The 14,270-nt window shown below is 40.7% G+C and overlaps 1 protein-coding gene across 6 annotated transcripts in view; it reads left to right on the plus strand.

The window, feature by feature from the left end:
• Positions 1 to 7,217: 7,217 nt before the first annotated feature.
• The window catches only part of CPSF6 (cleavage and polyadenylation specific factor 6), a 33,608-nt gene continuing 26,555 nt past the window's right edge, over positions 7,218 to 14,270 (plus strand). For all 6 annotated transcript variants that reach the window (XR_009521227.2, XM_060025197.1, XM_060025200.2 and 3 more), the window contains exon 1: positions 7,218 to 7,328. Coding sequence is in view for 5 of the 6 variants with exons in the window: in XM_060025197.1 (XP_059881180.1) it covers positions 7,269 to 7,328 (60 nt within the window). In the remaining variant the exon portion in view is untranslated. The remainder of the gene's footprint in view (positions 7,329 to 14,270) is intronic.

Consider the following 14,270-nt stretch of genomic DNA (forward strand, 5'->3'; position numbering starts at 1 on the left):
CGCTGGGCCTGCGCGTTCGGAGCCTGTGCTCGGCAACAGGAGAGGCCACAACAGTGAGAGGCCCGCGTACCGCAAAAAAAAAAAAAAAAACAACAAAAATTTCTAGAAAGCATTCCTATATCAGGATGGCTAGCAATAACTTACACAACATAAACATTTTCTTTTAACCCCAAACTAAATGTACCCCATCATTCAATTTCCACTTAGACTCAATAAGATGCCCACTGCCATTCCAACCCCCATCCAGCATGAGGGGGCATTGTATGACAGAGGAAAGTGGAGTGGAAAGGAATAGTGGTCTCAAATTGTGGAAAGGGCCCATGAAAGTGAGGAACTTTGAATCATTAACTCCTTTTGCTTCCTACATAATCCCTCCTACTGGGGGCAATTCTGAGGAAAGAGGGGAATTTCCTCCTCAACACAGAGGATTCTAAAAAGATTCCCTCACACAAGCACTTAATACATTTCACTTGCAGTGTATTTCGATACGTGGCAGTTTATGAGAGCCCAGTTATACAGACTTACAGATTATATTCTCTAGTTTTAACCAAACTAACCATAATGAAATGTCCAATCGTCTTAAAAACAATCCTGAGAAACCATGGTTCACAGTTAATACTAATAATGAAAGTACAAGCGAAAGCAGGAAAATGGCAGAACCAACATTATCTACTTCCAATACGAACCCTTGTCAGGTACATATAGATGAAAACAATGATGATGCAATCAGATTTGACAAGCGTAAACCCCAAAATTTCAAGAAGATTTGAAATACGGATTAACATCCACTAATGATAATACTAGGCCATTATGATTAGCAAGACATTTTATTTTTATTTTTTTATTTTTTATTTTTTTTTTGTGGTACGCAGGCCTCTCGCTGTTGTGACCTCTCCCATTGCGGAGCACAGGCTCCGGACTCGCAGGCTCAGTGGTCATGGCTCACAGGCCCAGCCGCTCCGCGGCATGTGGGATCTTCCCGGACCGGGGCACGAACCCGTGTCCCCTGAATCGGCAGGCGGACTCTCAACCACTGTGCCACCAGGGAAGCCCAGCAAGACATTTTAAAATCTTATTTATTTCATCCTCTAAAATTGTATATTTGTATATATGTTCATGGTATAAAAATGTTAATATAAAATGTCTCAATGAAATAATATTTACATTTTCATATACTATGGCTGTATGTTTTTAAATGTTATACTGATAGGGGTAAGTATTTTTAAAAGTTTGGGGACCACAGCACTAAACTATGGCCTGTAGTATGTTAGAACCAAAATCATGTTCCTGCAGAGGTTATGGCATTGACTTATTTGGAGTAAGTCAGAATGATAGCATGTGTTAAATATTTATGGATTTGGATTTTCCTTCCCCAACCATCAGGCTTTTGTCTATGTGTTGTCATTCAATAGGTGGAATGTGTTAGACAACCTTTGGGGTGTCCGCTTAGTTCAAAGCAACCATCTTTCACTGACAATTCTCCATGCTTTCCTAACTCACACGAGTAGAATTTGCAAGCCAAGTTGTTACTCTGTGACCCTACTGCCTTAGACAAACTTGATTGGACTAGGAGTAGACTTCTATTAAAACTGAGCTAATCAGTTGCTTTCTCCTTAGATTTTGTAATCGAAACTAAGACAGGTGGCCATGTTCTTGAATAGTGGTTATTTGAACTCTGGAGCTGAGGTTGCCATTGTTGCAAGGCCATGTACATGGAAAAGGAGAGCAAGTTCCTCTATACAGAGAAAAAGCAAATGTACAATAGGGAACCTTAGAACATTACTTATCTCCCTTCCAATCTCTTTGCTACTCTTCTTAAATATTTTAATTTATATTATTTATACTATTGGAGTGATGTGATTGTGGAAAGGGGGCCATAGCCAAAGCATGTAGGCAGCCTATAGGTGATGGATAAAACAAGAAAAGGGATTCTCCTCTAGAGCCTCCTAGAATCCAGCCCTGCCAACACCTTGACTTTAGCCCAGTGAGATCCATTTTAGACTTCTGATCTCCAAAACTGTAAGATAATAAATTTGTATTGCTTCAAGTCACTCAATTTATGGTAGTTTGTTACAGCAGCAATAGGAAACTAATGCAGGTGAGCTAGAAGGAAACTCCTCTGCAATATTTCATATACTATTGTCAAATTCCTCCCAAGGCACCTTGAACCTTCAATTCTATGAGATCTGAACAACAGAATTTCAGAACTGAGAGGGACCTTCATGGAGGACTTGAGGAAAAGGACTTGTCTAAGTTTACTTGACTAGTCAATTGTAAAGCCAGGACAAGAACCCAAGTCTCCTGTCTTTCATCTATGTACATTAACAGCTGTAAGATGTCTAACAAAGAGACTGTTATGCAGAAAGTACTCAATAAGCGAAAAAGTTTGTCATTGTTGTCATAATTATTATGCATTTTCCTTTGTAACCCACTACAGTGTTTCATTTTGTGGCCAAATAAGGATGTACCCTGCAACAACATTTTAAAATCATCAGAAAGTTGGGGAAGTGCGAGGTACAAACTATTGGGTGTAAGATAGGCTCAAGGATGTATTGTACAACACAGGGAATATAGCTAATATTTTGTAATAACCATAAATGGAAAGTAACCTTTAAAAACTATATATGGGAATTTCCTGGTGGTCCAGTGTGTAGGACTCATGCTTTCACTGCCAAGGGCATGGGTTCAATCCCTGGTCTGGGAACTAAGATCCCACAAGTTGTGTGGCATGGCCATAAAAACAAAAATTAAAATGAAAAGCTATAAAAATTACTTTTAAAAATAAAATAAAATAATCAAAAAGCTAACCAGGAAGTGAGTAAGGAATTATCTGGCCAAGAAGCAGAAGGGGATAGTGTCTATACATTCAGAGTGCTTTTGTCCTGGGGGGCATTTTTAGATTCAAAAGAGATGGCTGAGAGTTTTAACTCCACTTTTGACATCTAGGGGAACAAAATATGGAGTCTAGGACCTGTCAAAAGTATAATTCTGAACCTGTCAAAAGTGGTGATTTTGGTAAACCATATTTTGGGCTGGTCTTCACAAGGACAGTACCCTGAGAAGTAAGGGCAAACCAAACTAAAGCAATCTCCCCAAGATTCCCAATCATCTGGGTTTGTTGGTATCACCAGGTGCATGCCAGAAGAAAATGAAAATCCTCTATGGAAAAAAAATCATCATATGTCCCACATTATTTCTTCAAGTGATTCAGTTATGATATCCAGAGAGATAAAACCTAAGATCGACAGTTTTGGCAAAAAAAAAAAAAAAAAAAAGATGGCATTAAAATGATCCTAACAGATTTTAAAAAGAATGAAATAGAAATTTTAGAACGTAAAATTTTTAAAAAAAGCTAAAAAACAAAATTAACAGCTCAACAGATGAATCTAACACTATAGGAGAGAGAATTAGTAATCCAGAAAATAAACCAGAAAAAAATCTATTCAAAAGGAAGCATGGGGCGCTTCCCTGGTGGCACAGTGTTTAAGAGTCTGCCTGCTGATGCAGGGGACGCGGGTTTGTGCCCCGGTCCGGGAAGATCCCACATGCCGCAGAGCGGCTAGGCCCGTGAGCCATGGCCGCTGAGCCTGCGCGTCCAGAGCCTGTGCTCCGCAACGGGAGAGGTCACAACAGCGAGAGGCCTACGTACCGCAAAAAAAAAAAAAAAAAAAAAAGAAGCATGGGGGAGATAAAGGCATGGAAAATTAAAAAGAGAAGGTAAGAGAAATAGTGGATAGAAAAGATCTAACAAACATTTCATTGGAATTATAGGAGAGAAGAAAGAGTGGGGCAGAAGCCATATTTGAAGAGATAGTGTCTGAGAATTTTCCAGAACTTATGAAAGGCACCAATCAATATATTCAAGAGGCCCAATGAATTCCAAGCATCATAAATAAAAAGAAATCCACTTCCAATAACTTTAAATCTCATATTTAAAGCATTTGTTATAATAAATCCCACTTATTCATTCATTAAAAAAAGAAAGAAAGAAAGAAAGAAATACACTTCCAGACATACACAGTAAAAGAGCAGAAAACCAAAGTGTAAGAGAAAAAAATCTTAAAAGCAGCCAGAGGGGGAAATCTCCAATGACCTTCAAAAAAACAGTCATGCTAACAGCTGACTTTTCACAGGTAGCAATAGAAGTCAGAATCTTGGAGTGATTTTTAAGCGTACTGAAAGAACAAAAACTGCTTTTACCCCACTTCTCCTCTGACTCTTGCCTTGCTCTTTCACTTATAGGACTCTTGTGATTCCTTTGGACCCACCAGGAAATCCAGGATAATCTCCCTATCTCAAGATTCCTAACTTAATCATATCTGCAAAGTCTGTTTTAGAATGTAAGGTAACATATTCACAGATTCCAGGGATTGGGATGTAGAACTCTATGATGGGCCATTATTGCACCTACCACATTACCAATCTAAAAAATGCTCTTGCCCTTTATCATGAGTGGCTCTTTTTTTCTATGAAGCCCCATAGGAAAAAGGAAATCAGTGTTTCCAAGAAGCAGAAGCAGATAGGCATTTTTCATACTATGTCATTTAAACCACTATCAACCTTCAACCTTGGTGAGGTAAATATTATTACCCCAATTTTAAAGATTCTGAAATTGAACATGAGAGAGGATAGGTAACTTGAAGGAGGTCATCTAGGTGGTAAAGTGTCTGACTAGAAATTTGTATCCAGATCACCAGACTGGTCTCTAAGACTCCAACCAAGCTTTTCTACCATATTAAGCACAGTTATCACTTGGCTTATCATTGTATGAATAATTTCTGGGCAGTATGTATCTTATGAAACACACTCTAACTTGGTGGGTTTTAAAAAAGGTGAAAAAGAAATAAAGAATGGGAGAAGGTTTCAAACTGGAGAGACACCTTTGAATAAAGTGTGGTAGTCCCCACCTACCTGAGGGGATATGTTCCAAGACCCCAGTGGATGCCTGAAACTGCAGATAGTACTGACCCCTACGTATACAATGTTTTTTCCTGGACTAATAGGTATTAACACACATATGTGGAATTTAGAGAAATGGTATAGATAAACCTATTTACAAAGCGGAAATAGACACAGACGCAGAGAACAAACGTAGGGACACCAAGGGGGGAGGGGTGGTTGGATGGCTTGGGAGATTCGGATTGACGTATGTACACTACTATGTGTGAAGTAGATGGCTGGTGAGTGCCTACTGTACAGCACAGGGGAAAAAAAGGTACAATCTGTCTGCAGGACATATATTAAGTTAACCTTAAAAATGCATTCCAATATACTTTAGACGCAGACAAATACTGTTTGATTCCACTTATACGAGGTACCTAGAATAGTCAAATTCACAGAGTCAGAAACTGCATTGGTAGATGGGGGGGGTAGGGGCTTGGGGAGGGGGAACGGGGAGTTAGTGTTTAAAGGGGACAGAGTTTCAGTTTAGGAAGGTGAAAAATTCGGGAGATGGATGATGGTGAGAATTGTACAACAATTTGAGTGCTACTGAACTGTACAGTTAAATATGGTTAAAATGGTATGTTTTATATTATGTGACTTTTACCACAATAAAAAAACATTTAAAAAAATGTGCTAGACAAAAAGATGATTCATTTCCAGGGCTGGTTGGAGTGGGATGGCTAAAGATTACTTGACACTACTAAGAACGGTAGCAACTTAAAACTTAGAAATTGTCTATTTCCAGAATTTTCCATTTAATATTTTTGGATTGCAGTTGACCCCAGGTAACTGAAAACCTCTTTAATGGAGGACTGCTATATTGGTGGCAAAATCTTTCTTTATTAACCACGTGACTCCGGTTAAACCACTTTGGTTCTTTTTTTATTTTATTTATTTATTATTATTATTATTTTGCGGTACGCGGGCCTCTCACTGTTGTGGCCTCTCCCTTTGCGGAGCACAGGCTCTGGACGCGCAGGCTCAGCGGCCATGGCTCACGTGTCTAGTCGCTCCGCGTCATGTCGGACCTTCCCAGACCGGGGCACGAACCCGTGTCCCCTGCATCGGCAGGCGGACTCTCAACCACTGCGCCACCAGGGAAGCCCCGGTTCTTTTTTTAAAAAATAAATTTATTTATTTGATTTATTTCTTTTTGGCTGCATTGGGTCTTCGTTGCTGTGCACGGGTTTTCTCTAGTTGCGAAGAGCAGGTCTACTTTTTGTCGCGGTACTCGGGCTTCTTGCGGTGGCGGAGCACAGACTCTAGGCACACTGGCCTCAGTAGTTGTGGCACACGGGCTCAGTAGTTGCGGCTCACAGGCTCTAGAGCGCAGGCTCAGTAGTTGTGGCGCACGGGCGTAATTGCTCCGCAGCATGTGGGATTTTCCCGGACCAGGGCTCCAACCCAACTCCCCTGCACTGGCAGGCGGATACCCAACCACCATGCCACTAGGAAAAACCGATTCTTTAGGTCTCTGTTCCCTTTCTCAACTGTAAAAGATGTTTGGATTTAATGACACCTTTTCCAGTTTTCTGACATTCTATGAGTCTAAGAGCGAAGCCCTTGCCTGAAGATACCTCCACCTTATAGGGTGGGTCCGAGGGGGACCGCATTCAAGTTAGAGGCATTTAAACTATCCCAGAGAAAACCAACTGCAGCTCAAAGGAGGAAACAAATGAAGAGAGATGAAAGGTTCGGGGTGGGGGGAGGTGGGACGCGGAGGAGAGGAAAGAAGACGATGCCGATGATACAGATGGAAAGATAAACAGCATGCAAATGACACAAGTAGCATGCAAATAACTAAAGATAATCATCAACGGGTAACTAGCGTTTACAAGGCAAACGAAATTCTGCTGGTCTCTGAGGTTGCAGGGGTGAGACATCCTCTCTGGGCGCTCACAGAAAGCGGAGCTACACTTTGTATTTCATCGTGACATAAAACTTCCACCTCTCTAAAAGCCCTGGTTGTGAGAAATGTAAGAAAAACCGAGAAATGAAAATATCACAAAACGCTTGAGTCTACCAGGGACAACGTGAAACCAAAGTCTCTGGAAATGACTGGGACCACCCCCGCCCCTCCCCGCCCTGCCCCCCAAGCCTAATCCAGACACACAAAAGAAACCGCTTGTGTCCTCCGAGGTGCAGTTTTGATTCTCCGCCTGCGGAACTGGCGGCAGCGCAGCAGACGCACGCCCCCTGCCGCCCCCGCCTCAGCCCTCGGAAGTGACGCAGCGCGCCCCGCCCCCGCCGCTAGATCCGCTGCTGCTGCCGCGGCGGGCGGACCTGCAGGAGGTAGCGGCGGCGGCGGCCGAGGCCGAGGGAAGATGGCGGACGGTGTGGACCACATAGACATTTACGCGGATGTGGGCGAAGAGTTCAACCAGGTACGTGAGGGCCCTGGACCCACGCCGCCGAAGTAGGCGGTGCTGCGGCCGGGATGCGGACCCGGGGCCCACCGTGGGCCGCGAGCCGCCGCGGCTGCAGCCCGTGCGCCCTTGGCGCCTGTGGGCCGCGCCGCCCGACCCAGGCGCGGCGCCTCCTCACCCCTCGTTCTAGCACGTCGTCTTGCGGGCGGCAGGCGCCGCCACCCGCCGCGGGTCCCCGAGCGCGGACGCGGGCCGCCGTGCAGCCGCCGCCGACCCCTCCCTCTCCGCTGCCTCGCTCCCCATTGTTGGCGGCGGCCGGCGGGCGCTTCCCGCCGTGTTAGGCCTGGGCGGAGGGGCGGCTTGTGCGCGGGGGGAGAACGGGCCGCCCCTGCGCCCCCTCCCCGGCCGCCGGGGCGAGGAGGAAGCCTGGCGGGGCGCGCGCCGGCCGCCGTCTCGCCCCCGGCCCTGCCGCTCGGGCTCCGATTCTTCCGGTCGCTCCATTTTGTCTCTGTCGGCGCACGGTCGCCTCATGGAAGGCCGCATTCACGGCCCTTTGTATCCCGCGCGCTCTGCTTCCTGCGCTCTCCTGCTCGTGTTTGCGACAGGTTTCGGCGTGGCGCCTTCTTCCTCCTCCCCTCACACTCCGGGAAGGCGGCTTCGTGGCCGGCAAGTTTGCAACAAGTCCTTTGACTTTCGGACCCATGGCTCGTGTTTAAAAAGTCGGTTCGCTGCCTCCCTGCCTCGGTGGCCCAGGGCTTGTAGTGCCTTTGAGGCCCAGTCGTTCGTGCTTGGCCTTTGTGATGAAAATACCTGTGAAGATAGGTGGCCCGGGCGAAAAGGAAGACTTGGACGCCCGAGGGCTGGATGGAACAAAAAAAGGCGGTAGCTCACCAAGAGATAAGAGGTGTGATGAAAGAATCTCACCCGAAATTCACGTGGTGTTGGTTTTAAAATAAAGGATTGTAGCTATGACCGGATTTCCGAAAGCAAAATGTTTACTGTCCTCCGAGGGGTTTTGAAAGGCTGGAGAAAGTGAGAATGCAAGGTTTTTCCGGTATCTCACTGGCCACAGTAGCCTAGAAGGACTAGCTGTGGAGCTATGATGTCTGATGTTGGGCATCCTTGCGAAGGGTTACTAGAGTAGTGACGTTTAAGCTGTAAGCCTACTGCTCACATCTCTACTCCCTTTTATGTAGTAACACATTTAAAAAATTAAATTGTGCGTAATTGCAGTGCACCTAATCGCTTTATCTCTTATATTTTCCAGGTCCATATGAGAAGCTTAGTAAAATTCTGGTTAATGTGTTTTTGTGGGTTTTTCCCCCTTCCATTAAGGATCTTATTTCTGACTAGGGGCTAAAGATTTTATTTTAAATAGGGAAAGCTAGAAATCTTTTCTGGTTTTTTTGAGGGATGATTGTGCCCCTGGTTTAAATATTAGAAAAAAAATGCAATTAGCTTTAAATGTTTCCTACTCAGATAAAGACTGAATATTTAAATGTAACCCACTGTAATCAAACATTAAGTTTAAAAATTTTTCTTTTTTGTTGTGTTTATATTTTGGATATATGATGCCTGAGTTGTGTCAATGACAGTTTAGAAAATTACCTTGAGTGCTAAACAGAGTCAGATTCTAATCCTTTTTTAAGGTCAGTAGACAAAGACTTCTCAGGAAATTTCTTTTCCTTTTATTTATCAAATAAGTGTAACATTCCATCGAAAAGGGGTCCATATCTGGAAGTAAAGGAAGAGTTAAATGTTCAAGACAGTCTTCATTAGCTTTCTTACAAGAAAATATATGTGCTTTGTCTTTCTACCCACAATAAAGGAAGAATTGGGCTACAATTTTAGAAGTTGAGCTTTCTTCAGAACCTTTTAATTAAATATTTTTTAGGCTTTTGCCTGTTTAATTTGGGATGGGCATTTCTCTAACCTGTATAGCTGGATGTAGTGATACTTGCTTATCCCTGTGCAGCAACTAGTGCTGACTGAGCAGGAGGTAAGAAGAGGTTAAAATTCTGTGACCCAGATGAGGAACTGCTTTAAAGGGTTCTTTTAAAAATGTAACTTTTTGTTGATTTGTACATATAGTGTTATATTTCACACATAGTTGCATGATTTTTACTAGAAAGATATTTATACTTTTCAATCGGTTAATGGGATTAAAGAGACTTTGTTTTTGTTATTATTTTGCATATCACTGGCCTTTGTAATCTGCTTGCTGTGGTAATTCCTGTTTAAAATATGGCCACATAAGGATAGTTGGTGGGTTTTAAGGTTCATCCTTCATTTTTAATAATGTTACTATCATTGAAATATTTATCTGAAATTTTATCAGAATTAGAGGCAACTACAAAATTATTATTGATTGTTTTATTTTACACTCTTACTTTGCACTGACATTACTTCTGCTGGTTGCTGTAGTAAACTATGACTTTTTTTTGGCTGTGTTGGGTCTTCGTTGCTGCACACAGGCTTTCTCTAGTTACGGTGAGCGTGGCTTCTCTTGTTGCGGAGCACAGGCTCTAGAGCGCAGGCTCAGTAGTTGCGGCACTCTAGAGCGCAGGCTCAGTAGTTGTGGCGCACGGGCTTAGCTGCTCCGCGGCATGTGGGATCTTCCTGGACCAGGGTTCGATCCCGTGTCCCCTGCACTGGCAGGCGGATTCTTAACCACTGCGCCACCAGGGAAGTCCCAACTATGACTCTTTATTTTGTTGTAGTTGAGTAAAATGTTTTGCTAAGTATAACAGGTCATGACTTTGGCTTCTAAACTGCTGTAAACATTTGAAAAAAATCTTTGTTCTTCAATGTGAGCTGTAGTTTTAATTGCACAGTATGCTTTGAAATTCTTTGTAATACATGTATTTTTCATTTTTTTAAATTTTAAATGGTCATACTTTTATGATGCTTTTTTTCCATGTGTGTTTTGGTATAGAACAGTATAATAAACCTATTTCAAAATATGAGATATTCTGCTGTCTTAGAAGAAACTTTCATTTGGATATGGTGTGAGAAAAAGTTAGTGAAACTATAGAATAGTTCCTTTCTTCACCAGATGAATTAAGAATGGAGAATGAAGAATGAAATTGGAGAAAGGGAGAAGGCACAAGGGACTCAACTATTCCTTATAGCTGCTCTTTTAGTTCTTAAGTTGAAGGTCTTTGCATGTAACCAACCAAATTGAGAACAGTTGCTCCAGTGGAAGAATTTGAACTTCCAAACCTCTACCTTGGATTTGGAGTTGAGAAGAAAGTGGGTGGTTTCAGCCTCTATAGTGTGTATCAATTCAGTTTGAACTGGGATTTGTACTTGAAGGTAGTAGTTACTAGCCTAATATTTAATAATTATAGATTTTTATTTTGACCAATACTAAATTAAATTTTTTAACTCAATTGTTTAATATATCTTGAGTATTTGTTATACGCCAACAAGGAAGGATACAAAGTTTAGATAGTCTGTCCTTAGAGTGCACTGTAGTGGGATTGGGAGACAAATACATAAATATAACACTGACAGGTCATGTGTTATAGAAACCACTCCTTTATGTGTATCTTTATCTGTAGAATTTTTGTTGGCAGAGGAGAGGAAAGTCAGATTCTATGAACTTCGGGAAAGCTTATGCTGGGTGCGTTGAAATGGTGTGTATTTTGCTTGTTTGGGGAGCAAAAGCTCTTAATGTGGCATTTAGTTATTGATGTACCTGGTGGTAGGTCACTGATAGCAGTGCTCACTTAGTAATCTGACCATCCAACTTTAAAATGAAAATGTATATAGGTAGTGGGAAAAAATTCATTTGGAAGCTAGAGACCTAGACATGCTTATAACTCTACTTGCCTTTATATCATGAGTCGTTATAGTTTATATTTAGTTATTGTGTATCTACTATAGCCAATGTCTAGCTAATTTTGGAAAATAAGTTTATTAGGCAAATATCAGTGAAATCTTATTTCTGATAAATTTATGTTGAATAGAGAACCCTCTAAGATAAGGCTTGTAAGGTGGAAACTGAGGTAGGTAGAGATTGATTCAGAAACTTGGATAGAAGAAATGTTTAGGGGAGCTGGAACTCTTCTTACTCAGTTTTATTATTTATGAGTAGTTCATTCAGTTGCCCACTTTGTGGTTTATGTGGCATATTTTTAGTACCAAGTTGGCTTCCTTACCATTAGTTGAGCTTTTTACAGGGATTACAAACTAATTTTAATATCTACTTGAAACAGACAAAATCAGAAAGTGAAGTATTTTAAAAAGATAAATATGTATTAGATTATTTGCTGTTGGATTTTATGTGCTGGTATATTATATTCTCTTCCATGGTATAGAATACATTTTGTAAATGCAAAATAAAACCTTTCCCCCTGCTATATTTCTCTAAATGGAAATGACTATTAAATTTCCTTTTTTTTTTTTTTACTGCGAAGACTTTGAACAAGTGGCCTTTGCTGTGCCATTAGTGGTAGTATCATAGAATGCAGGAGTGGTATTAATACAATTTTAGGACCACCAAAAGCAGTCTTGGGCCTATCAGGGAGAGTGAAAATATAGTACAACTATACCACAGTCATCCCAATAATGGTATACAGTATATCTGTGACATGAAAATTTTATGGGAGGTGATTAGGGAAAGTATGTCTAAAAAATAATTCTTTGGAGGGAGGGGTTAACGATAATGAAAAAAAGGTTGAGAAACACTGCTTTTAAAAGGAGCTGATTGAATTTTGGTTATTTTACTATCCATCTTAATTTAAGTGTTTTCTCTGACTGGGCAACAGCTACTCATATATCATGAGGAACATAATCTTGAAGTGTACAATCTTGAAAGGATACCTTGCCTTTAAAATGATTATAGTAATTAGAATGTAGGGAATGAAATAACTTAGTGGATTTTTTAACAAACCCTAAGAGCTGTTGCCTACTGGAATTTATATATAATGTACGGCTCTATTGGTGATTAGCTGCTATGAAAAGTAGATAGTTACAATTGGGCAGTATTTGGTATCTAAAATAATTAGAGGGGTAATGTTGATTATTTTTTGTTGTTGTTGTTTTTGAATGCCATTAAAATTTCCTAATGGTAATGATCAAAAAGACTACATAGTAGAACTTGACACTGTGGGCTATCTCTCTTTGACAAAGTTTGTCCAATAGACTTTCAGAGCTCACCTTCTTTATTTGTGACCCATGATATACATTTTCCATAATTTCTGAATGTGCATGTTTTCCCCCTTTTTAGAGTGGGAACAGAAAGTAGGATGTGTTCTGTGTGTGTATATATATATATTTTTTTTTTCCTTAATCTGGAGGATAGGTGTGATATGCTAAAGCTGAAAAGGAAGATTACTGATACTACAGAAGAGTATGTGTTTTGAGTTGCATTTTAGTAATGGTGGCAAATGTATTCAGATTCATTAATATTTTTTCACCAAGTCCAAATGCATACCATTGGGGCTAGAAGTACAGGCTGTGGCCTTGGAACTGAGCGAACCTAACTAGTCCACATGGAGATCAGACCCCAGGACCATGGTCTCAATTAGCATCATACTTCAACCAATTGGAAGCAGTCCAGCTACCAGACAAAATGGCTGATCCTAAATATTGGTAGAATCATATCAGTATGGAAAATTGGTTGGTGTCAACATAGGAATTCGTGGATGGACAAAAATAGTAAGTCATGGTGATTCACCAGGTTAGTGTAGCTGCAATTATGCTTGTAAATGATGTCTACTTATGTGAACATTTTCCTAGATTTACAACTAATGAAAAATCATGTTGTGTTAACCTGTTTCATGAAAGTGTAAATCTAAATACTTTTATTTGAGTGCTGCTATTAATAACCCTTGCATTCTCTTTTACTCTCCCTCAGACCATATAGTGTGATTATAGTCTCTGCTGAGGAGGATGGAAACACAACTCCTTTTGAATAATAGTAATAATAATTCTACTTGATGTACAGAACTGGATTGCCAAAGAGTCTAAAGTGCCCACTACCCCTTGCGGGAAGGTTTTTAGTATCTTAAGTGTGTGGAATCACTGCTGCAGCCATGCCACCTGAAGCTTCAGCTACACTGAAACTTCATAACAAAACTCACCCTTCTTTTTTCTAATTTTTGCTATCACTGCGATTTGATCATGTTGCTTGGTTTTTGAAAACTCAGTTTTCAAAGGTTATTTTGGTATTGTTGTACAAACAAAATTATGGCATTATTCAGTGACTTGTCTTAGTTTCTGCCCATTGCTAATGATGGTTTTGTTCTCTGACTTACCTTGAGATTTTTGTTCCTTGTTAAATGTTACAGACATTCAACCTGGTTAACAATGTTATGTAGAGATTCTGTTACATAATCAGTAAATTGGATAACTTCGTTATGCAGAAGGTTACCTGAAATGACTTTACAAATTTCAGGTCCCTTTGGCTATGCATTATAAGTGGTATTTCCCCTTCTAGATTTTTTTCTTCTTTTTCTGTTTCTTTTTTAAAAAATCTTTTTCTGGCTTCCTTCTGAATAAGAAAACAACAGCCATGTTCCCTTGGGGCCTATAATAAAAATATTTTGTTGATCTGTTCACAGTCATCACAGATATCTTCTCTGTGTCATTCTTTATCCATATAATAGTCCCTAAAACTATTAGCTTTTCCTTATGTGCCATTTGTATTCATCCTTAGTGAATTGTATTAATGGAGATGATATGAGTTATGTCTGAACTCTTTAAGTTTATTGTTTCCTAAGTGTAATTGCCTCTCTTCCCTTATTATCTCAAATATTCTACCTCATAAGAATAAAATAGTTCACATCCATCTAGGTACTTGGCGGTGGAAAGGGAGGAAGATAAAAATAGAACTTTTCCTCTGATACTGGCTAGTCAAGCCTGTGGCCCAGTAACTGTTACCAAAGGCAATTTAAATGGTGTTCAGTGTTCTGCCAGTACCTGCATTTCATTTTTCTTGTGCTTATTTACAGA

The sequence above is a fragment of the Delphinus delphis genome, chromosome 11 (genome assembly GCF_949987515.2).
Source record: "Delphinus delphis chromosome 11, mDelDel1.2, whole genome shotgun sequence".
NCBI lineage: Eukaryota > Metazoa > Chordata > Mammalia > Artiodactyla > Delphinidae > Delphinus > Delphinus delphis.